Raw genomic sequence first — 16831 nt, 5'->3', positions numbered from 1 at the left:
GTGTGTATGCTCCTTTTCACCCTGCAACCCACTCCCCCCCCCCCGCGGCCCCCCCCCCCCCCATTTCGATAGTTATGAGCTTAGTTAGTCCTTCCGTCACCTGCATTTCCTTTAAAAGAGGAAGCATGTGCACATTGTACCAGAAGGGGCTAGGAAGTCTGTACCTTCAGGAAACTGTACAGTTAAAAGCCGGACAGAAAAAGGTGATCATTTCCATTTGCCTCCTGCTGTCTGCCAAGAGCTGGCCTGAGTCCCCACTAGACCAAGCCCATTAGTGCTTCTGAAAGTGAGCAATGGACTGCTTGCTACCAGTCAACCCGAGAGGTGGGCTAAAATAACCCTAGAGTATCAGAACAATTGCTTCAAACCCTTCAAGGGGCAGTCAAAAAACTAGTAACATGAGTATATGAAAATTAGTGAGCATGGCCCTCATACTTCAGGGCATTAAACGTTTCAGTCCTCCTGGCAACAAGCTGCTAATTGTTGAAGCTAGGGTTGGATACATGGGGTTTGTTAGTTATGCTAGTCTACTTTACAGATGTTTAGAATATTCTATAATAAGAATTTTCCAACTCTGTGAGGTCTGCAAACTAGGAATAAACTCCATCACATAGGAGTTAAGCTTTATCAGCCAGAACTAGAAATATGACTCTTTACCTTCTTTTTGCTTTCACTCAGGAGGCAACTTTGGAAGCCCACACTTCCCTCTTAGCTAAAGCACGGCACGGCCTGCTGTCTCATTGCCCAGGAAGCGCATAGCTAACCACTCTCAGCCACGATTTGGTCCCAGCTCCTAGAGCTCTGGCTTGCTGAAAAAATACAGCCCAACCAGATGGGAACTCCTGCCTGGTACTGGGGCTTCTAAGCCATCAGGCATCATGGCGGATGTGAAGGGAACCAACTCAGAAGCCTCTCCGGGAAATCCTTAGTGCCAAAGGTGAGGAGCTAGATACGAAGATACTGGAAGCTTGTTGTCCCCCTGTGGGATGCTGTGTTAGGTGGATGTCTACATCAGGCACCCCACCTGAACACCCACCTGGCAGCCACCTGAGCACCCAAGTGCCCTCCAATTCCCCAAATGTTAACAAGTTAGAAATCCACAGATGGTAAAGTCTTCAGGCGGACTAAAGACAGAAGTCCTCAGGGAGGCCAGGAATGGGAAGCAAGGGAATGGAGTGAAGTAGGGAGAACAGTGTTGACATCTCAAAGAATGTAGGCTTTGGTGGACGGTCTCTGGTACTTGGTCTGACGTACACAACATTGTTTTGTGGAATAGTTTGACTAGCCCAAAATAGAATACGCTATTTGCAACTTTTCCTCACGAAGTTAACTGGGAGAGAAGGTCGGGTGATTTCCTGAGGCAGTGTGACACTGATGAGGTCCTGCCGTTGGCAGCGCTGACATCAGAGGTCAAGAGTAACTGCCTTGTTTTCTACAGGTGTTAGAGCAGCTTCATTTAAACATGTGAAGGATCCCCGGCCCTATCCCTGTCTTCCACAAGGTTGCTTTGTGTCTTACTGAAGCCCCTGGCTGTGCTTTTCTGGAACAGTGACACAGCAGACAACTCCTTTACCTCAAGGTACTTCAGACTGATGATATGGTTCACCTGCTTTAGATCACAGATCTGAGCTGTCCACTCAGGAATCATGCACTGAGCTTAGAATTCAGAAGCACAAAATTATAGACTAGTTCACTCAAGGGAAAAAAATTCCATCTTCCATGGTTTTGGCCAGTGAGGTTACCGTGTGATTCTTCTGTCAGGAAGGTGACTGGTAGACCTTAGATTAGAATCCATACCTGTAAAGCAGGTTATCTCTATAGAAACATCCTCTTAATGTCACCAACTCACTTTGCCTCCCTTGCGTCAGAAGGTTGCTTCTACAAACGTGTTTCACAAGGGAATCGGGAAAGGGCTAATCCCAGAAGTATGCTTAAGTATGGTGACCTAGCAGCTTGGGTTTGGCCAGCTCTTTCTTCCTCTGACATAGTATTCCTGACGTATACCCTTTCCTTCCAGGTTCATTACCTTCTTGATATGATACCTACTTGTTTAGGCCATGAAATTTCACTGTGAATAAGCAAAGATTTGGCAGGATGTTCACCACTAGAGCAAGGTATGCTTAAAGAAAACACAGCTCTATTCAAAGCACTGAGGGAAGAATCATTACTTGAAAGAAGAAAAATGAGTTCTTAGATATAAAAGCAGGAAAACAGCTTAATTTTATCTGTAGGGCATATTTGCAGTGACATACCCGGCATGTCCATGGAGGTACTGGTACATTCCATACAGGATTCCAGGGCATGAATCCAAACTTACATTTCCTTATATGAAGACCAGAAAGGTCCTGAGTTGTATCCGTGGGTTTCATCACTCATCCCCTCTCCTTTGTTAAGAGGGGTGTCTGTAAACACACTGACACATGTATATAACATGCTCTGGACTGTATGGGGGCGGGGTGGATGTCATGTGGCGGCCTTCCAGATGATGTGTGCATGGCTTCTTTACCTTGGTTCTCTCTAGTTCCATTTCCATTAGTAGGAAACTTCAGGGGGGATACAAAATATAAACAGAGCCATAATCCAGTGGCCTCGTCTTTACACTTACATAGATAAACTGAAATGGGAGAATATTTGAGCTTAAAGATTCTGCATATACTCTGGAATAACAGGCAGCCTTCTAAAGAATTGCTTATCTCAAATGAGCTGGTTTGGGGGTGAGACACAGTAACTTAAGTTTTTGGGTCTGAAAAATCTCAGCTCTCTGGTAAGCTTTAAAAGGCTAATTTTTTCCTGAAAACGAGTGTTTCTGCTCACATTGGACATGCTAGGCATTTTTTTTATTTATTTTGAGAGAGAAAGAGAGATCACAAGTGGGGTAGGGTCAGAGAGAAGGAGAGACGGAATCTCAAGCAGGCTCTGCACCATCAGTGCAGAGCCCGATGCGGGGCCCGAACCCACAAAGTGTGAGATCATGACCTGAACCGAGATCAAGAGTCGGACGCTTAACCGACTGCGCCATCCAGGTGCCCCAGACATGCTGGGCTTTTAAAGAAGCAACCATTTATCCATAAGGGGCAGGACTTCTTAAAATTAAACCTACCAGTAGATACTTAATCACATCCAACTCTGAATGGTAGTAAATTTGTTTCCATCAGAAAAGAAAACCGTATACTCCTGAAAACAATATTACAGTATATGTTAACTAGAATTTGAAGAAAACAGTAATGTCTGTGTACAGGGTCCTAATTAAACCATTCACCCTTCTTCTATCCTTTGATCATAGAGGGTCCCATAAAATCTCCCGGTGATTAAATAAAAACTTACAGGCTGTTCGCCTAAGGAGGCAGTGTTACTTAAAACGGCTCCCTAAAGAACAACAGTGGTTGAGTCCTAATAGTTAAAAAAAAAAAATCTAACTCCTAAAAAGTAAACAAAAGTTTTTAGATAACTAAATTTTTAAAAATCAAGACTTTATTGGATAAATGTTACACAACATTCTTTAACATTGAAGTCTTAGCATACTTTAGATGAGAAACAATTTTTGTCATTCAAGTCTACAAAATGAAATAGGCTTGTGAAGATTTGAAATACAAAGGTAGCATGAAGCAAAGCTTAAATATTAAGCAACTAAAGCAATGAAAAGTGAAATAGCAACATGGTATGTCTAGGTTTTAAACACCACCAAATTTCATTTATTAAAAAATGAAAATGTGGTTTATAACAAAATGCCTTTGAGAGTTTTGTCATGAGAAAAAATACTCAAAAAGAATTGGGAGAGATCAGGTTTTGCCTTTGTATTATTTCTTGGTCATTTCCATCACTGCGCAAAGAATTCTAAAGCTTAATTACAAATCCTTATTGTACAACCCACCATGGCTTAGAGTTCTCTGGTTCTTAAAGTGAGCCTGAAAGGTACTGCTGGTGTTCAACATCTGAAAGAACAAGATGGACCCAAGTCTAAGAGGGCGCCACAGAAGTACATGTAATCTTTAGAACTCCCTGCTGCTAGTTCCTGAGCTTTTTCAGATTTGATCAAACGTGTGTAATGACTTCATGAAGAACTTTCCAAAAAGACTTTAGAATGCACTCCAAACTTAATTATTTGCAGTGTAATCAAAATTTGTTTAAGCTCACTAGAAGACTGTTCACCTTTTCTTCTTGAGTCGTAAAACAAGTCCTAGTCAAGTATATTAAATGTTTCCCAACTCTTACCCAGACCCTTTTCTTAATCCTGAGTGTGGGGTTAATTCCAAACCTATACAGTAAGATTATGGAAAGTCTGAACACTGGAGCCAAATGTTCAGTTATGTTGCTTCAAATGAATTTTGTATTTTATTTTTTGGCATTTTTCCCTTTTTTTTGTATTAAGTAATCAATATGGATTATTTTGTCAAAAATAAATCAGCATTGCCACTAAAAAACTTCAGTATTATTATTAAAAGTACGGCACCATCAAATATAAAATGCCTTAAAAATGTAGTAGTAATAGGTCCATCTGTTTTTCTCATGTTTTCTCTATTCATTAAAAAGAAAAATTAAAGTTTTTCATAATATGTATTTTCCAAAGACCAAAACAACAGTATGGTCTCCATTAATAAGAATTCATTCTCCATGCGTGAAAGCTCTTGATGGGTCTGTTCCTACTACGTGTTCCCAGGGTCAAGTCCCACCTGACACCTGGGAGAATGAGTATCTTGCACTTAGAAGGAAGGGCTCTCCATGAGAGAGGGCCACATCACAATTCAGGGCAAAAGCCTTTCCACCTCAGTAGGATTAAGAACTAGCTCTTAGAGTATACATTTTCACTCTAAGATCAACACTAGCCTATCCACTTTGAGTCAGAATTTAAAAGGTAAGAATGCTGTTATGAAAATGTGCACAAATGTTAAATACTGGTGGCAAATAAATACATCTTAATATGTTCTAACAAGCAAACGTATATTCAAGATAATACAGCCCTGCTTTATTAAAGAAAGAAAAAGGTCCGAAATCTCTTTGCTGGGTGGAGTGGGGCACTTTGCCATCCTTTTAGCAGGATGTTAGATCATCTTTTCTGTTGTTTCCACCAGCACCTGAAGGAAACCTTGGCCTCACCTCGGCATATGTGACTATTGCTGTTTCACAGGAGATCCATTCTAGAAATGCCTTTGCTCATAGCTGAACTGATTAACAAAACCTTGAAGAAAGCACAAAGTTTTAGTTCAAAAAATAATGCAGCTTCTCTGTCATCATCCCTTGCCTTCTTAGGCCTGTCCAAACTGTACTGGTAAGAACTTCACATTCAAAAAAAGTTACGGTCAGTGATTCTTCATACATAAAATTCAAGTGATTTCCTTGCGTGTTTCGTATCACTTTTCTCCTCCTCTCATGCATAACTTATTGCAATGGTTTATTTTTTTATAAAACATTCCCCTAATGCCTTGTCTTCGGTTTAATATAGCACAATTTGCAAGTGCCCCTTTATAGACTGTTGGTTTTAACCACTGCCTTAACATTTACTTCTTAGTGCAGCTTTAAAAATCTGAATCTCCAATTTCATTCAGTCCTGATGCTCTGGTGTTCTGTGTCACTGTGGTACAGGTCCATGAAACCAGCAGCCTGCTAATGTCTTTGTGCTGAAATACAGTAAAGAAAAGGAAGAAAAGGTAGTTAAGCACAAGTAAATAGGAGAAAAATTATGTCCTTGTTGTTTAAATTCAGCCCTGCATAGATTATAGGATCATACTTTTTTCTTTTAAATCAGCTAAACTTAACCAATATTTGAGAAAACAATTTACTTCCACTTTAAACCAGAAGCGTTCATTTTATTTCCGAGGTACATCTGGCCAAATTCCAACACAAAACTTGTCACCTTCACACAATCTGCACTTGGGTATATTTTTTAAAATACCTGATGAACATTTGCCTAATAAAGGGGGGATTTTAGCTTTGTTCTTTGTGCGGCTTTATGTTCTTTACCTCACCAGAAACAATACTAAACTCTGTGAATCCTCAGCTGCTGTGGACCACTCTGAAGCACCAGAGGCCTTCCTCTAGCACAGGCTGCCTACACATGGGAGCAAATTTATATAACAAATCAAGCTACGTGCAAGTCAGCTGCACAGCATACTATCTACATATGTATAAAGAGCAAAAAAGGGGGGTGGAGGGTGCCTTCCCAGAGCTACACACAGCACATCAGAAGGCATCAAGAGCGCCATTTCGCTACTCAAAGGCCACTTATGTACACTCATTAGATACAGCGTCCCTTATCACACCAGATCATGAGCAGAGGCCCTCTTCACCATACCTCCAAAAAAAACCAAGCCTGAGCAAAACATTTATAAAGGGCAAAGCTTATAAAAATGATTGCCAGGAAGCATGACCAGAATTTCTGCCCAACATTATCAACTTCCCTTTAATACCAAGTGGTAAGAACCCCATTGAAGCCCTCTATAATCCCTGGTTATCGCCTCTCAAGCCTGGGAGACTAGTACCAATAAGAGCCTCAATTCCAAAAGAGGTGATTGTGGAGAGAATGACGACTTTTTGGTCAAATGTACTTTTAAGCCAAAGATCTATGGTGTTTTCAGTGGAATAATAACTGACAAAACAAACACAGAATGCAGGAAAGAAAAGAAAAACCACCCCCATCCTTCCCAGTGTTTAACTTCCAGATATTTCAAAGTAGGTGTCTTTCCCATTCTTTGCTAGCACTCTTGCTCTTATGTTAAGCCTCCCAGTGCTGCCTCACTGACTTACTGGATCAAGGCCTATAAAATAAACTTACAGGGCATTCTATCATGCTTTTTCGCAAGCAATGAAAAATGGCTTCTACACTGCACACATCAGAATGGAAGGTGAATGTAGTCTTTGCTTCTAAAGAAACAGAATGATTAACACTTTTAGAACTGACACTGAACTAAGAAAAGTTCATCTGTTAAAACTAACAATCGTAATACTATTTAGACCCACACAGAACTCTGGAAGTAATATGAAAGAGAAGAAAAAAGTAAACAGTCAATCCCATGTACAATTTCATTTCCTTCTATTTATGACTCAATGTTTGGCTTCAACCTTAGGCCTAATCAGGTTGACAGGAAAGCCAAGGATTGAAGCATGTCTTATGATTCCTATGAGATGTACAGAAAATTAAAACATGATTTTTCCTCAAGAAATCACCATAAGGGTAGCTACCATCCCTGCAATCCAGGTAAGAGTCCAAAATATCCCAGCCTCCATCTCTGATCCAAAATGTGCCATTGTGACTCAGCTTGCAAATTATAGCTTATCTGCAATGATACAGCCCAATTACAGCTCACCACCAGCTGCACACACCAGAGGGTTAAATAGCCTTAATTCAAGGAAGCAAAAAGAGATTGTAAGTTCAGAAGCAGTACATCAGAAATCCTTAAACCTTTCCAGCTGTAGAAGAGTCCCAAATAAGCCTTTAAGGCGTTATCCAGAGAAGTTTCAATAAACGCACTTAAAAAGATTATGGCCACATTTCAGGATTATCTTTTGCCCCCCTCTGAATTTTGACTTTCCTTACGTAAATGACAATGGTTCTGAGGTTAGTTCGCTAAGAATATATATATGTTCATAGATGTATATATATATATTCTTATATATACACTAAGAATGACTAAGAAGTTAAATGAATATAAAAGTGACAAAGACTGAGATAGTGAAAAGATAGAGAAATCCACTACTTGACTTTCCACGAAGACTCTGTTGCTAGTTGACAGAATTCTACAACCTGATACTCAACTTTTACTGCCCTAGGAGAAACTCATTTCATGGAAGCTCACAGGACGCTGGCTCTACTTGTTTTTAGCACAGCTGGTAATACCAATTGAAAGTTACTTTCATTCAGTAAAACGGTCACCTATATGAGATACACCCAGCTACAAAGGTCAATGAAAACTCAGGAAAAAGAACTAATGAACTCTTTTATGTCTAGCCTAACCTACTTCAGAATGATCAAGTGGTGACATGATGCCCTCTTCACTTTGTGGCAGGGCTTAGCACAGACAGACCTGCCCGTTTCACTGTTAACTTCAATGCTCCCAGTCTGAATCCACAGTGGTCTGTCAGACACTGTAAGGGAGCAGCAGGACTCGTCACTGTCTGATGTAATAGCTGCCATTTGTTGAGACCTATGGTAGAAAAAACCAAGTTAACAAAAATAGAGCAGTCATTTGAGTTCTTTTAAATCCATTTTACAAAAAAAAATTTTAAAAATAAGACCAAAATTCAGTTGAATTTTCATCATGAATGTATTCTGGATAACTTGCTGACTTCACAGGAAGTGAAGCTTGGATACTAAAAGAAAACAGATTTGAGGTGTGTACACACCAGTATTGGCCAGGAGAGGGCACTCTCCAGAACAAGTCAATTCAGCAGCAAGACGCCTTGGGCGCACACACTAAGATGCTGCCCTCCAATACTAGCTCCCGTGTAATGTTCCTGCTAAAAAATTTCTTCTAGCCTACCACTAACCTAGGGCTGGAGTAGTCCTGATCGGCGAGGGCCGAACTTGTCATCCTTGTCCATGTTAACTTCGTTAATGAGTTCAGAGACCCTATTTTGCAGAATGACCAAAAACTACCTGAATCCTTTTGTCCTTTTAATGTCTGTGACCTCCTATGCATACTACTCAGGACCTGGCATTCCTGTGTGAGTGAATACCTGCTCGAAAGAAGTCTGACAAAATAAGCTTTCTCCCTGGGGCTTTTAGAACAGAGATTTCAAATACAAAGAATAATTCAAATGAAGGATTGCTCTTCTAAGCCTTATTTTTAACATATTTGTTTGTCTGCTTACTTCCCTATTTTAAGTATAAATTCATCGCATCCATAAAGTCAACTCTGGGATCACTTATTTAGATGATTTTCAGTCCTTATAATAAAATGATTTTTAGAATACTAAGGTACATCAGAAACAGTAACAAATAATCAAAACTTTTAAAAAGGCTTTTCTGACATTGAAAAGGAGAAACCTCATACACCTGATCTATAATTACTTCTGAATTTTTACTCAAAGGAGAACAATTTTCTTAAATGAGATTTAATAAGGTTATGTGCCCTTTTGTTCATGGGAAACAAATACACTATGTTTTATATATTATTAATTGTAATCCAACAGCAATCACAGAAGAAAAAAAGGAATCTTGAGTGCACAAAAGAATTTAACTTTGAAACTCTCCCTCCAGAAGTAAAACTTGTTAGGTTTTCAACCATCATTCTAAATCTCTTGGATTCTAGTTAAGAGAGTCAAGAAGCTCTATCAAAAAATGATCTCTTGCTGTGCATTTGCCCTTCCCACCCCCTGAAACACCATATAAAATATCAACATGCCAGTCCCAGTCCACAGAACCTGGCTAATAAGTCTTTTGTCCTAATATTTAAGATGAGTTTCCCCTCAGTGCCTTTAGGGCCTTGGGTTTCTCTTTAGAAACGGACCACACATACATGATCCATTAGAAAGAGCCACGGAGCCCTAGCAGTGATACCCGCATGAAAGGCAGCAATTTCACTTGAAATTACTTATTTTGTCCTTTAAGAAAAAGCTTATTTGCAACAATGGCAACTATTCCTGGGAGGCAGAACTATAAATGGGCAGATCAGAACGGGGGGAAGTCATGAAAGAAGGAAGTAGAGGTCATGCTCTTAGAGCAAAGTTCAGCATTAAAAACTAAAGAATTAAGATTATATACTTGTACCTGTTATCTTGCTGAACACTCAATATAAGTTTTCTTTGAATATAGTGTAGTATCAGGGCGCCTGGGTGGCTCAGTCGGTTAAGTGTCTGACTCTTGATCTTGGCTCAGGTCATAATCTCATGGTTTGTGAGAGAGAGCAAGCCCCGCATTGGGCTCTATGCTGACAGCACACAGCCTCCTTAGGATTCTCTCTCTCTCTGCCCCTCACCCACTCATTCATTCTCTCTCGCTCCCCACCCCCAAAAACAACAACAAAAAAACACTGTAAAATCATGCAACATGAACAAATAGGAAAAGCACAGTGTCTCATTTTACAGTAGACATTCTGTTTTTCTAGCCTTGGTGCTGTTTTTCTAATCAGTTATAATAGGGTTTTAGACAAACTGCACACAGTTCTTCCCAGCATACCAGGACTCACACTAAGATGCCACTCCCAGCCAGATTCCCTGCTAAAAACTAAACCGGGGGGGGGGGGGGGGGCGGGCAATCATAGGTTTGTAATTAACATCTCAAAATTGAGCCATGGGTAAAGATAACTACCTTCTGGAAAATATGGCCACAGCACATGCAGATCAAGGCCTTGGAATGTGTGGTATTTCCCTCCTAAAAAGTGGAAACTATCCACTCAGTCATACCAGTAGCAATAAACAATAAAAAGAAATTTTCAAATTAATAGCCACTTTTTACCATTTGGCAAAAAATATTAAAACACCAGGGTCCCAAGGGAATATGGCATTTGTGCAAATCAGCTAACTGACTCACTTAAAAGCTGACAGGCAAAGCTTTGTGGTTCTGATGCCTTTATAAAGCTCTCCTAGGAGGACCTCTACTCACTCCACTGAGCCCCACCAGGGCAGATAGTTCCCACACGTCTTTGAAATGATTTGGGATGTGCCAGGCTTCTGAGATGGTGATTGGTCATTAGTATATACCTGTCAGAACCAGAATTACTTTTCCTCATTCATTCACAAGTAGACATCATTTCTCTTTTGTCAAGCCCTGTGCTTGGCATAAAGGAGAGAAGTGGGAAAGGAACAGACTGGAATTTATGCAGTACGTAAGTGAATAAGGGGAGAGTTGAAATGCAAGGTTAATGCAGTTTTCCCTTCACTATAAAGCCCTGTTGCTCCCCACAAATGCCTGTTGGAAATAGTTCAGCCTACTTCTAGATATTTATGGATGATCATGCTATGTTTGTTGAAATCTCAGGTAATAACACTGTTATTATAACAGTTTATAAATGAATGTATGTCACACAAAGCTTATTTCAAAAGCTACCAGAAATGAAATTTCTATGCCATACACAGAAAGCAGTGGTTGTGGAAATGACAGCAAGTTATTTCTATAGGTCTTGTGCTAGGCACTTTATGGCTTTAAATTCTCACAATTACCTTCTGAGGAGGTACTATTTATTCTCCCCATATCACAGAGGATGACAGTAAGGTAACCTAAGATCACACAGCTAGCTTCTAAGGGACAGATCCATGCCTGCCATTGAATCCAGGAAGAAATCTGGCTCAAGACCCTGTACTTTCAGCCATGTCCCTGAAAAGTGAGAAAGAATGCTTCTTGGCTCTGGGGGTCTGACCGGCTCAGTCAGGAGCGTGCAACTCTTGATCTCAGGGTTGTAAGTTCGAACCCCATGTTGGGTGTGAAGGTTACTTAAAATCAAATAAAACTTAAAAAAAGAATGATTCTTTGCTCAATACAAGCCTGGGATAGAGCACTGCTGGTCACTGGCAAGTTATATACTCACAAGTATCCATTTCTATATTTTACACTCAACAGGATAACCCTCACATTCTTATAAAAACATTCTCTTCAGGCAAGCAAAAAACTGTTTTACTAGGGGAAAATTATATCCCTTCTAGACTTTTTCAGTAACTTTTAAGTGAATCTTTGTGTTATAATGAATACATGTGTATAATGATATACATTATAATTACAACTTTTTTAGTTTATTTATTTTTGAGGAAGAAAGAAGGAATGAGCGGGGGGGGGGGGGGGGGCAGAGAGAAAGGGGGATAGAGGGTCTGAAGAAGGTTCTGTGCTGACAGCACAAACCGTGAGATCATGACCTGAGCCAAAGTCAGATGCTTAACAGAGTGAGCCACCTAGGTGCCCCACAATTTTTTTTAGTTTAAATGAACAGGGAAAAAGTGTTATAATAACAGCCTAATGCTTTAGCTATGGCATAGGTGGTTTTCCTTCTAGATACAGGCACTAGGATAGAAAAAATTATCAGTTTTAAATCATAATTTCTGGTTAAGACTTAGATTTCTAAAGTAGTAAAGAGCAGCTACCTGTCACATTCTTATGATTACAAGGAAAATATAAATTATGGCTGTGTTTTCAATGTATTTTTAATGAGGCTTTATACAAATGTCAGGAATTTAAAGAAAAAAGTTTTAATTCACATTTAAACCAAGTTTTAAGACTACGTATTTTTTAACTGGTCTATTTCGAACATCATTTTATAAACCAAAGTGTCCAAGAGTAGAAGGCTATAAATTGGACAACATACACTGTAAGCTATCGAACTTATTCAGTTAGAAAATAAGAATCTGACTCAGAAATTCAGTATTTTGATAAATCCTTGTGATTTTTGATTCTATGGTTTCTTTTCCTTTATACCTCCCTGTATCCAATCTTAACTTGTGCCACAATAACACAGAAATCTTTAAGAAAAATTCAAGTTCAGCAATTGCTTTTTTCAGAAATTAGATGCATTAAAATTTGACTCAATCCATCCCAAACTGGACTTAAAGGCAGGATATAAAAACTAATTTACTTTAGCATTTCCTACCAGAGTGTGGTACACAAAATCATCTTAGAATTTTAGAATTTTAATAGTATGTTGTCAAGGAGTATGTGTTTTTCATTAACTGTACTGACATAAAAAGTGTAAAAGTGGGGGTGCCTGGGTGGCTCTGTCGGTTGAGCGTCCAACTTCGGCTCAGGTCATGATCTCACAGTTTGCAAGTTTGAGCCCTGCATCGGTCTCTGTGCTGACAGCTCCAAGCCTGGAGCCTCCTTTGGATTGTGTGTCTCCCTCTCTCTGCTCCTCCCCTGCTCACGCTCTCTCTCTCTCTCACAAATAAAGATTCAAAAAAAAATTTTTTTTAAGTGTCAAAGGGAGTAACAGTAAACAAATTTGAAAATATGGCAAAAAGTGTGATGGTAAGTAAGTAAGTTTTGGGGGCGCCTGGGTGGCTCAGTCGGTTGAGCGTCCGACTTTGGCTCAGGTCATGATCTCGCGGTCCGTGGGTTCAGGGTCCCACGTCGGGCTCTGTGCTGACAGCTCGGAGCCTGGAGCCTGTTTCAGACTCTATGTCTCCCTCTTTCTCTGACCCTCCCTGTTCATGCTGTCTCAAAAATAAATAAATGTTAAAAAAAAAATAATAATTTAAGTTTTGGAAGCTAATTAATTCCATTAGTAAAATAATTTCAATGATTTCCATATTGATAAAATTGTCCAAAACAACTGTTTTTGTCACTGGGAGGGAATGGTTTTAACTTAAAACCTACCCTTAAGTGATTTTAATAGGCAAATGCAGTCACACTAACTCATCTAAAAATTTTGCCACGAGGCAATTACAGCTCTAGCACTGACCAGGCTGATCAGGAAGGAATCCTGGAAGCCAGGCACCAAGGTGCATGTTCCAGTCATGGTGCTTGACCAAGAAAAACACTCCCGTGACTTACTGTTCTAGAAGCTATTTGGAAATTATCAGTCCAGATGTAAAAGATTTCGATCAAAATCCAAATTACAAGTGGAAAGATGGTGATGGGTACACAATGTGAATGTACTTAATGACACAGAGCCATACACTTTTTAAAAAAATGGTTAAAATAAATTTTATGTGAGGTGTACTTAATTTTTAAAATACAAAACAAAACAAAAAAAAAACCCTAACAAATTATAGTGTTCTGTGTATGTATATGAAGGAAGAAAATAATTTCCACCTAAAGTCACAAGGAAAGGGAAAAAATCCTTGAGTCTATACTGGGGCGCCTGGGTGGCTCAGTTGGTTAAGCATCCAACTTCAGCTCAGGTCATGATCTCATAGTCCATGGGTTCGAGCCTCGCATCGGGCTCTGTGCTGACAGCTCAGAGCCTGGAGCCTACTTTGGATTCTGTGTCTCCCTCTCTCTCTGCCCCTCTCCCACTCATGCTCTCTCAAAAATAAGTAAATGTTCAAAAAAAAAAAAAATCCTTGAGTCTATAAATATGAAGTCTCTTGAGTAGAGACTAAACAAGAAGACTTGCTTCTCTTCTTGGTACCAACTATCCATGGGAGAGACACTAAGACATCCTGGAAAACTAACCCTACAGAGACCATCTATATCACTATGACTTTAAACCTTCTATTCCTTTATTCAGAATAGCACAACAGAGCACATAAATTGCTAAAGCTTTCTTTCTTTAAATTCTATGCACTCTGTTTAGTGAGGGCATACACGAACTGTAAACACAGAATATGAAGGGCCTATTAACTCAGTCAGAACCAGGTAAAGGTAAGTAATTCAGCTTAGCTGTTTTTATTTTCTCCTGGCAGTTGGCATGGCACCAGCTCTTTCTGGTTCTATTTCTGAATTCCCTGTATCAGGCATCTCAATCAGAGATGATCTTCACTGCCACCATCCTAATACCATCCCAAAGCAAACGCTAAATTTGCCCCAACTGAGGGTCTTCATTCTCTTCTAGCAAATCCCCTATGGAGGCCTTCACTGGGCCCAAATCCAAATATCCTGAATCAAAACATTATCAACTTTTCTAGACATTTGCCAGTCCCTTCTCTGCTAGGAGTACTAAACAAAAATGAACCAATACAGCAGAAACCATAGAAAAATCCGTAAGTTAAAAGGAAAAATCTAATTTTAGATCCAAATTATAGATTTCTTAAGGTACAGGCATACCTCGTTTTATTGCGCTTCACTTTACTACGCTTCGCAGATACTGGTTTTTTTACAAATTGAAGGTTCAAGACTTCAGTGGAGGAAGTAACTGCAGATGTGGCAGAAATAGCAAAAGAACTAGAATTAGAAGTGGAGCCTGAAGATGGGACTGAGTTGCTGCAATCTCGTGATAAAACTTTAACAGATGAGGAGGTGCTTCTTATGGATGAGCAAAGAAAGTGTTTCTTGAGATGGAATCTACTCCTGGTGGAGACGCTGTGAAGAGTGTGGACACGACAACAAAAGATTTAGACTATGACATCAACGTAGCTGATAAACGGACTTTGAGAGGACTGACTCCAGTTTCGAAAGTTCTTCTGTGGGTAAAATGCCATCTAACAACATCACATGCCACAAAGAGATAAATCGTTCATGAAAAGCAGTCAATCGATGTGGCAAACTTCACTATTTTCTTATTTTAAGAAAATTGCCACAGCCACCCCAACCTTCAGCAACCACCACCCTGATCGGTCAGCAGCTATCCACATTGAAGCCAGACCCTCCACACCAGGAAAAAGACCCACTGAAAGCTCAGACGGTTAGCAATTTTTGGCAATAAAGCTATTTTTTAAATTAAGATACACATTATTTAGACACAATGCTATTGAACACGTAACAGACTGTAACGGAATAGAAATAATTTGTATATGCACTAAGAAACTAAAAAATTCATGACTCACTTTATTGGGTGGTCTGAACTGAACCCAGTATCTGAGGTAGGCCTGTTTTCTAATTCCCAATTCAGTTATTCTATATAAAGGACTTGTATATGTAGGTAAAGGAATGCAAATGTCTATCTTTCCTTCAACATAACCAACGTTAAGTATGACCTGTTCAAAATAGGGGTGCAAGTCAATATTTTGTAAGTTAGAAACTCAAACCCACTAAAGAAGATACACGTTTAATTGATTTTGGTAGCACTTTCATTTTCTTTGCCTTCAGTCTGTCTTCATACCTATATTCTTGTCTATTCTACTTAGTATGAACTTAGTTACTATTCACAGATTTTTCCCATCAAAAGCACATAGGACATACATGTCCATCAAGTCATATGAGTGGGCTCCAGACTAATGAATTCTACTTTCCCTATTTTGCTGATCTCTGGTTCCACATCTATAAATGAGTCGAAAAGATACCCCTTTTAGATTAACACTTGGCTGTTCTGGGAAACTAGAGAAAGATACTCTGATGCTTTAAATTTCTGACCAATTCTAGAAATAAAGACATCTTTCGCTGTTACACCTCTTTTTTACTTGGTTTCTCCCCTTGTCAATCCTTTATTCTAAGCCACTTTTAGACCACTGGAGATGTCTAAGCCTAGTTTTCTCTCTGCCAGGGGAAAAAAACCACTTTTGGTTATCTCCATACAAAGAGTACATGCCTCCTTCTTGACCACTTTAAAGAAAAATGTAAAAGGAAAATGGCTACAATGATCCAATTCAACTCTATCTCCATCTCTACTGGATACATTAAGCTGTTTAAGAAATTTCTATTTGGTATAACGTACAGAGAAAATGAATCACTATGCTATACACCTGAAACTAATGTAACACTGTGTGTCAACTATACTCAAATTTTTTTTAATCTCCATTTGAATGAAACACTACTATGCAGCTGTTGGGTTAGTGTTTAGAATATACAGATTTTAAGATTAAGCAGTTCTTTAAAGTTTCTTCCCCTATGGAAACTTCAAATGAAATGTGCCACAGTTTAAAACAGAGGGAGTATTTGGCAAGATAATTAGAGATCATGCACATTACTGATTATATTTCAACCTTTCCCTCAGTGGTATGGACTACATAAAATTGGATGTTATTTTACTCAACAACCAGGACTTTGTTACTCTTTTTCTCCATGGCTTCTGAAATAAATCAAATTCGGTTTATGCAACCAGAGCACATTTGCCAAAGCTTCTGACTACTTATTAGCAATATCCACAGTCAAACCCACTGCGTTAAGATAAAACTCACCTGGATCATTACATGAAGCCTTGAAATTACATATTTTTAGGGACTTTTTGCTTTGCCCTGTTTAAATCTTTCTGAACCTTAGATTTCAAACTTTCAAAAATATCTGAATGAACAAGTTCATTAATCTGAAACAAATACCCAAAAAAATATTTTAATTCCTTAAAACCCCTCAATCACGCTGTGAACGTCTTTCAACCTG

At 39.2% G+C, this 16831-nt stretch overlaps 1 protein-coding gene across 8 annotated transcripts in view; it reads right to left on the bottom strand.

Annotated features, from left to right (window-relative positions):
• Positions 1-3453: 3453 nt before the first annotated feature.
• Positions 3454-16831, bottom strand: part of PWWP2A (PWWP domain containing 2A) — a 35723-nt gene continuing 22345 nt past the window's right edge. The window contains exons 3-5 of one of the 8 annotated variants that reach the window (XM_047848875.1): positions 14624-14711; positions 7953-8138; positions 3454-5615 (exon numbers count right to left, since the gene is read on the bottom strand). In XM_047848875.1, the coding sequence (XP_047704831.1) occupies positions 5567-5615; positions 7953-8138; positions 14624-14711 (323 nt within the window). In that variant the 3' untranslated portion in view covers positions 3454-5566. The other 7 variants (XM_047848892.1, XM_047848922.1, XM_047848930.1 and 4 more) reach the window with 7 other exon arrangements.

This window comes from Prionailurus viverrinus, chromosome A1 (assembly GCF_022837055.1).
Source record: "Prionailurus viverrinus isolate Anna chromosome A1, UM_Priviv_1.0, whole genome shotgun sequence".
Taxonomy (NCBI): Eukaryota; Metazoa; Chordata; class Mammalia; order Carnivora; family Felidae; genus Prionailurus; species Prionailurus viverrinus.
This window is presented reverse-complemented; position numbering and strand designations above follow the sequence as displayed.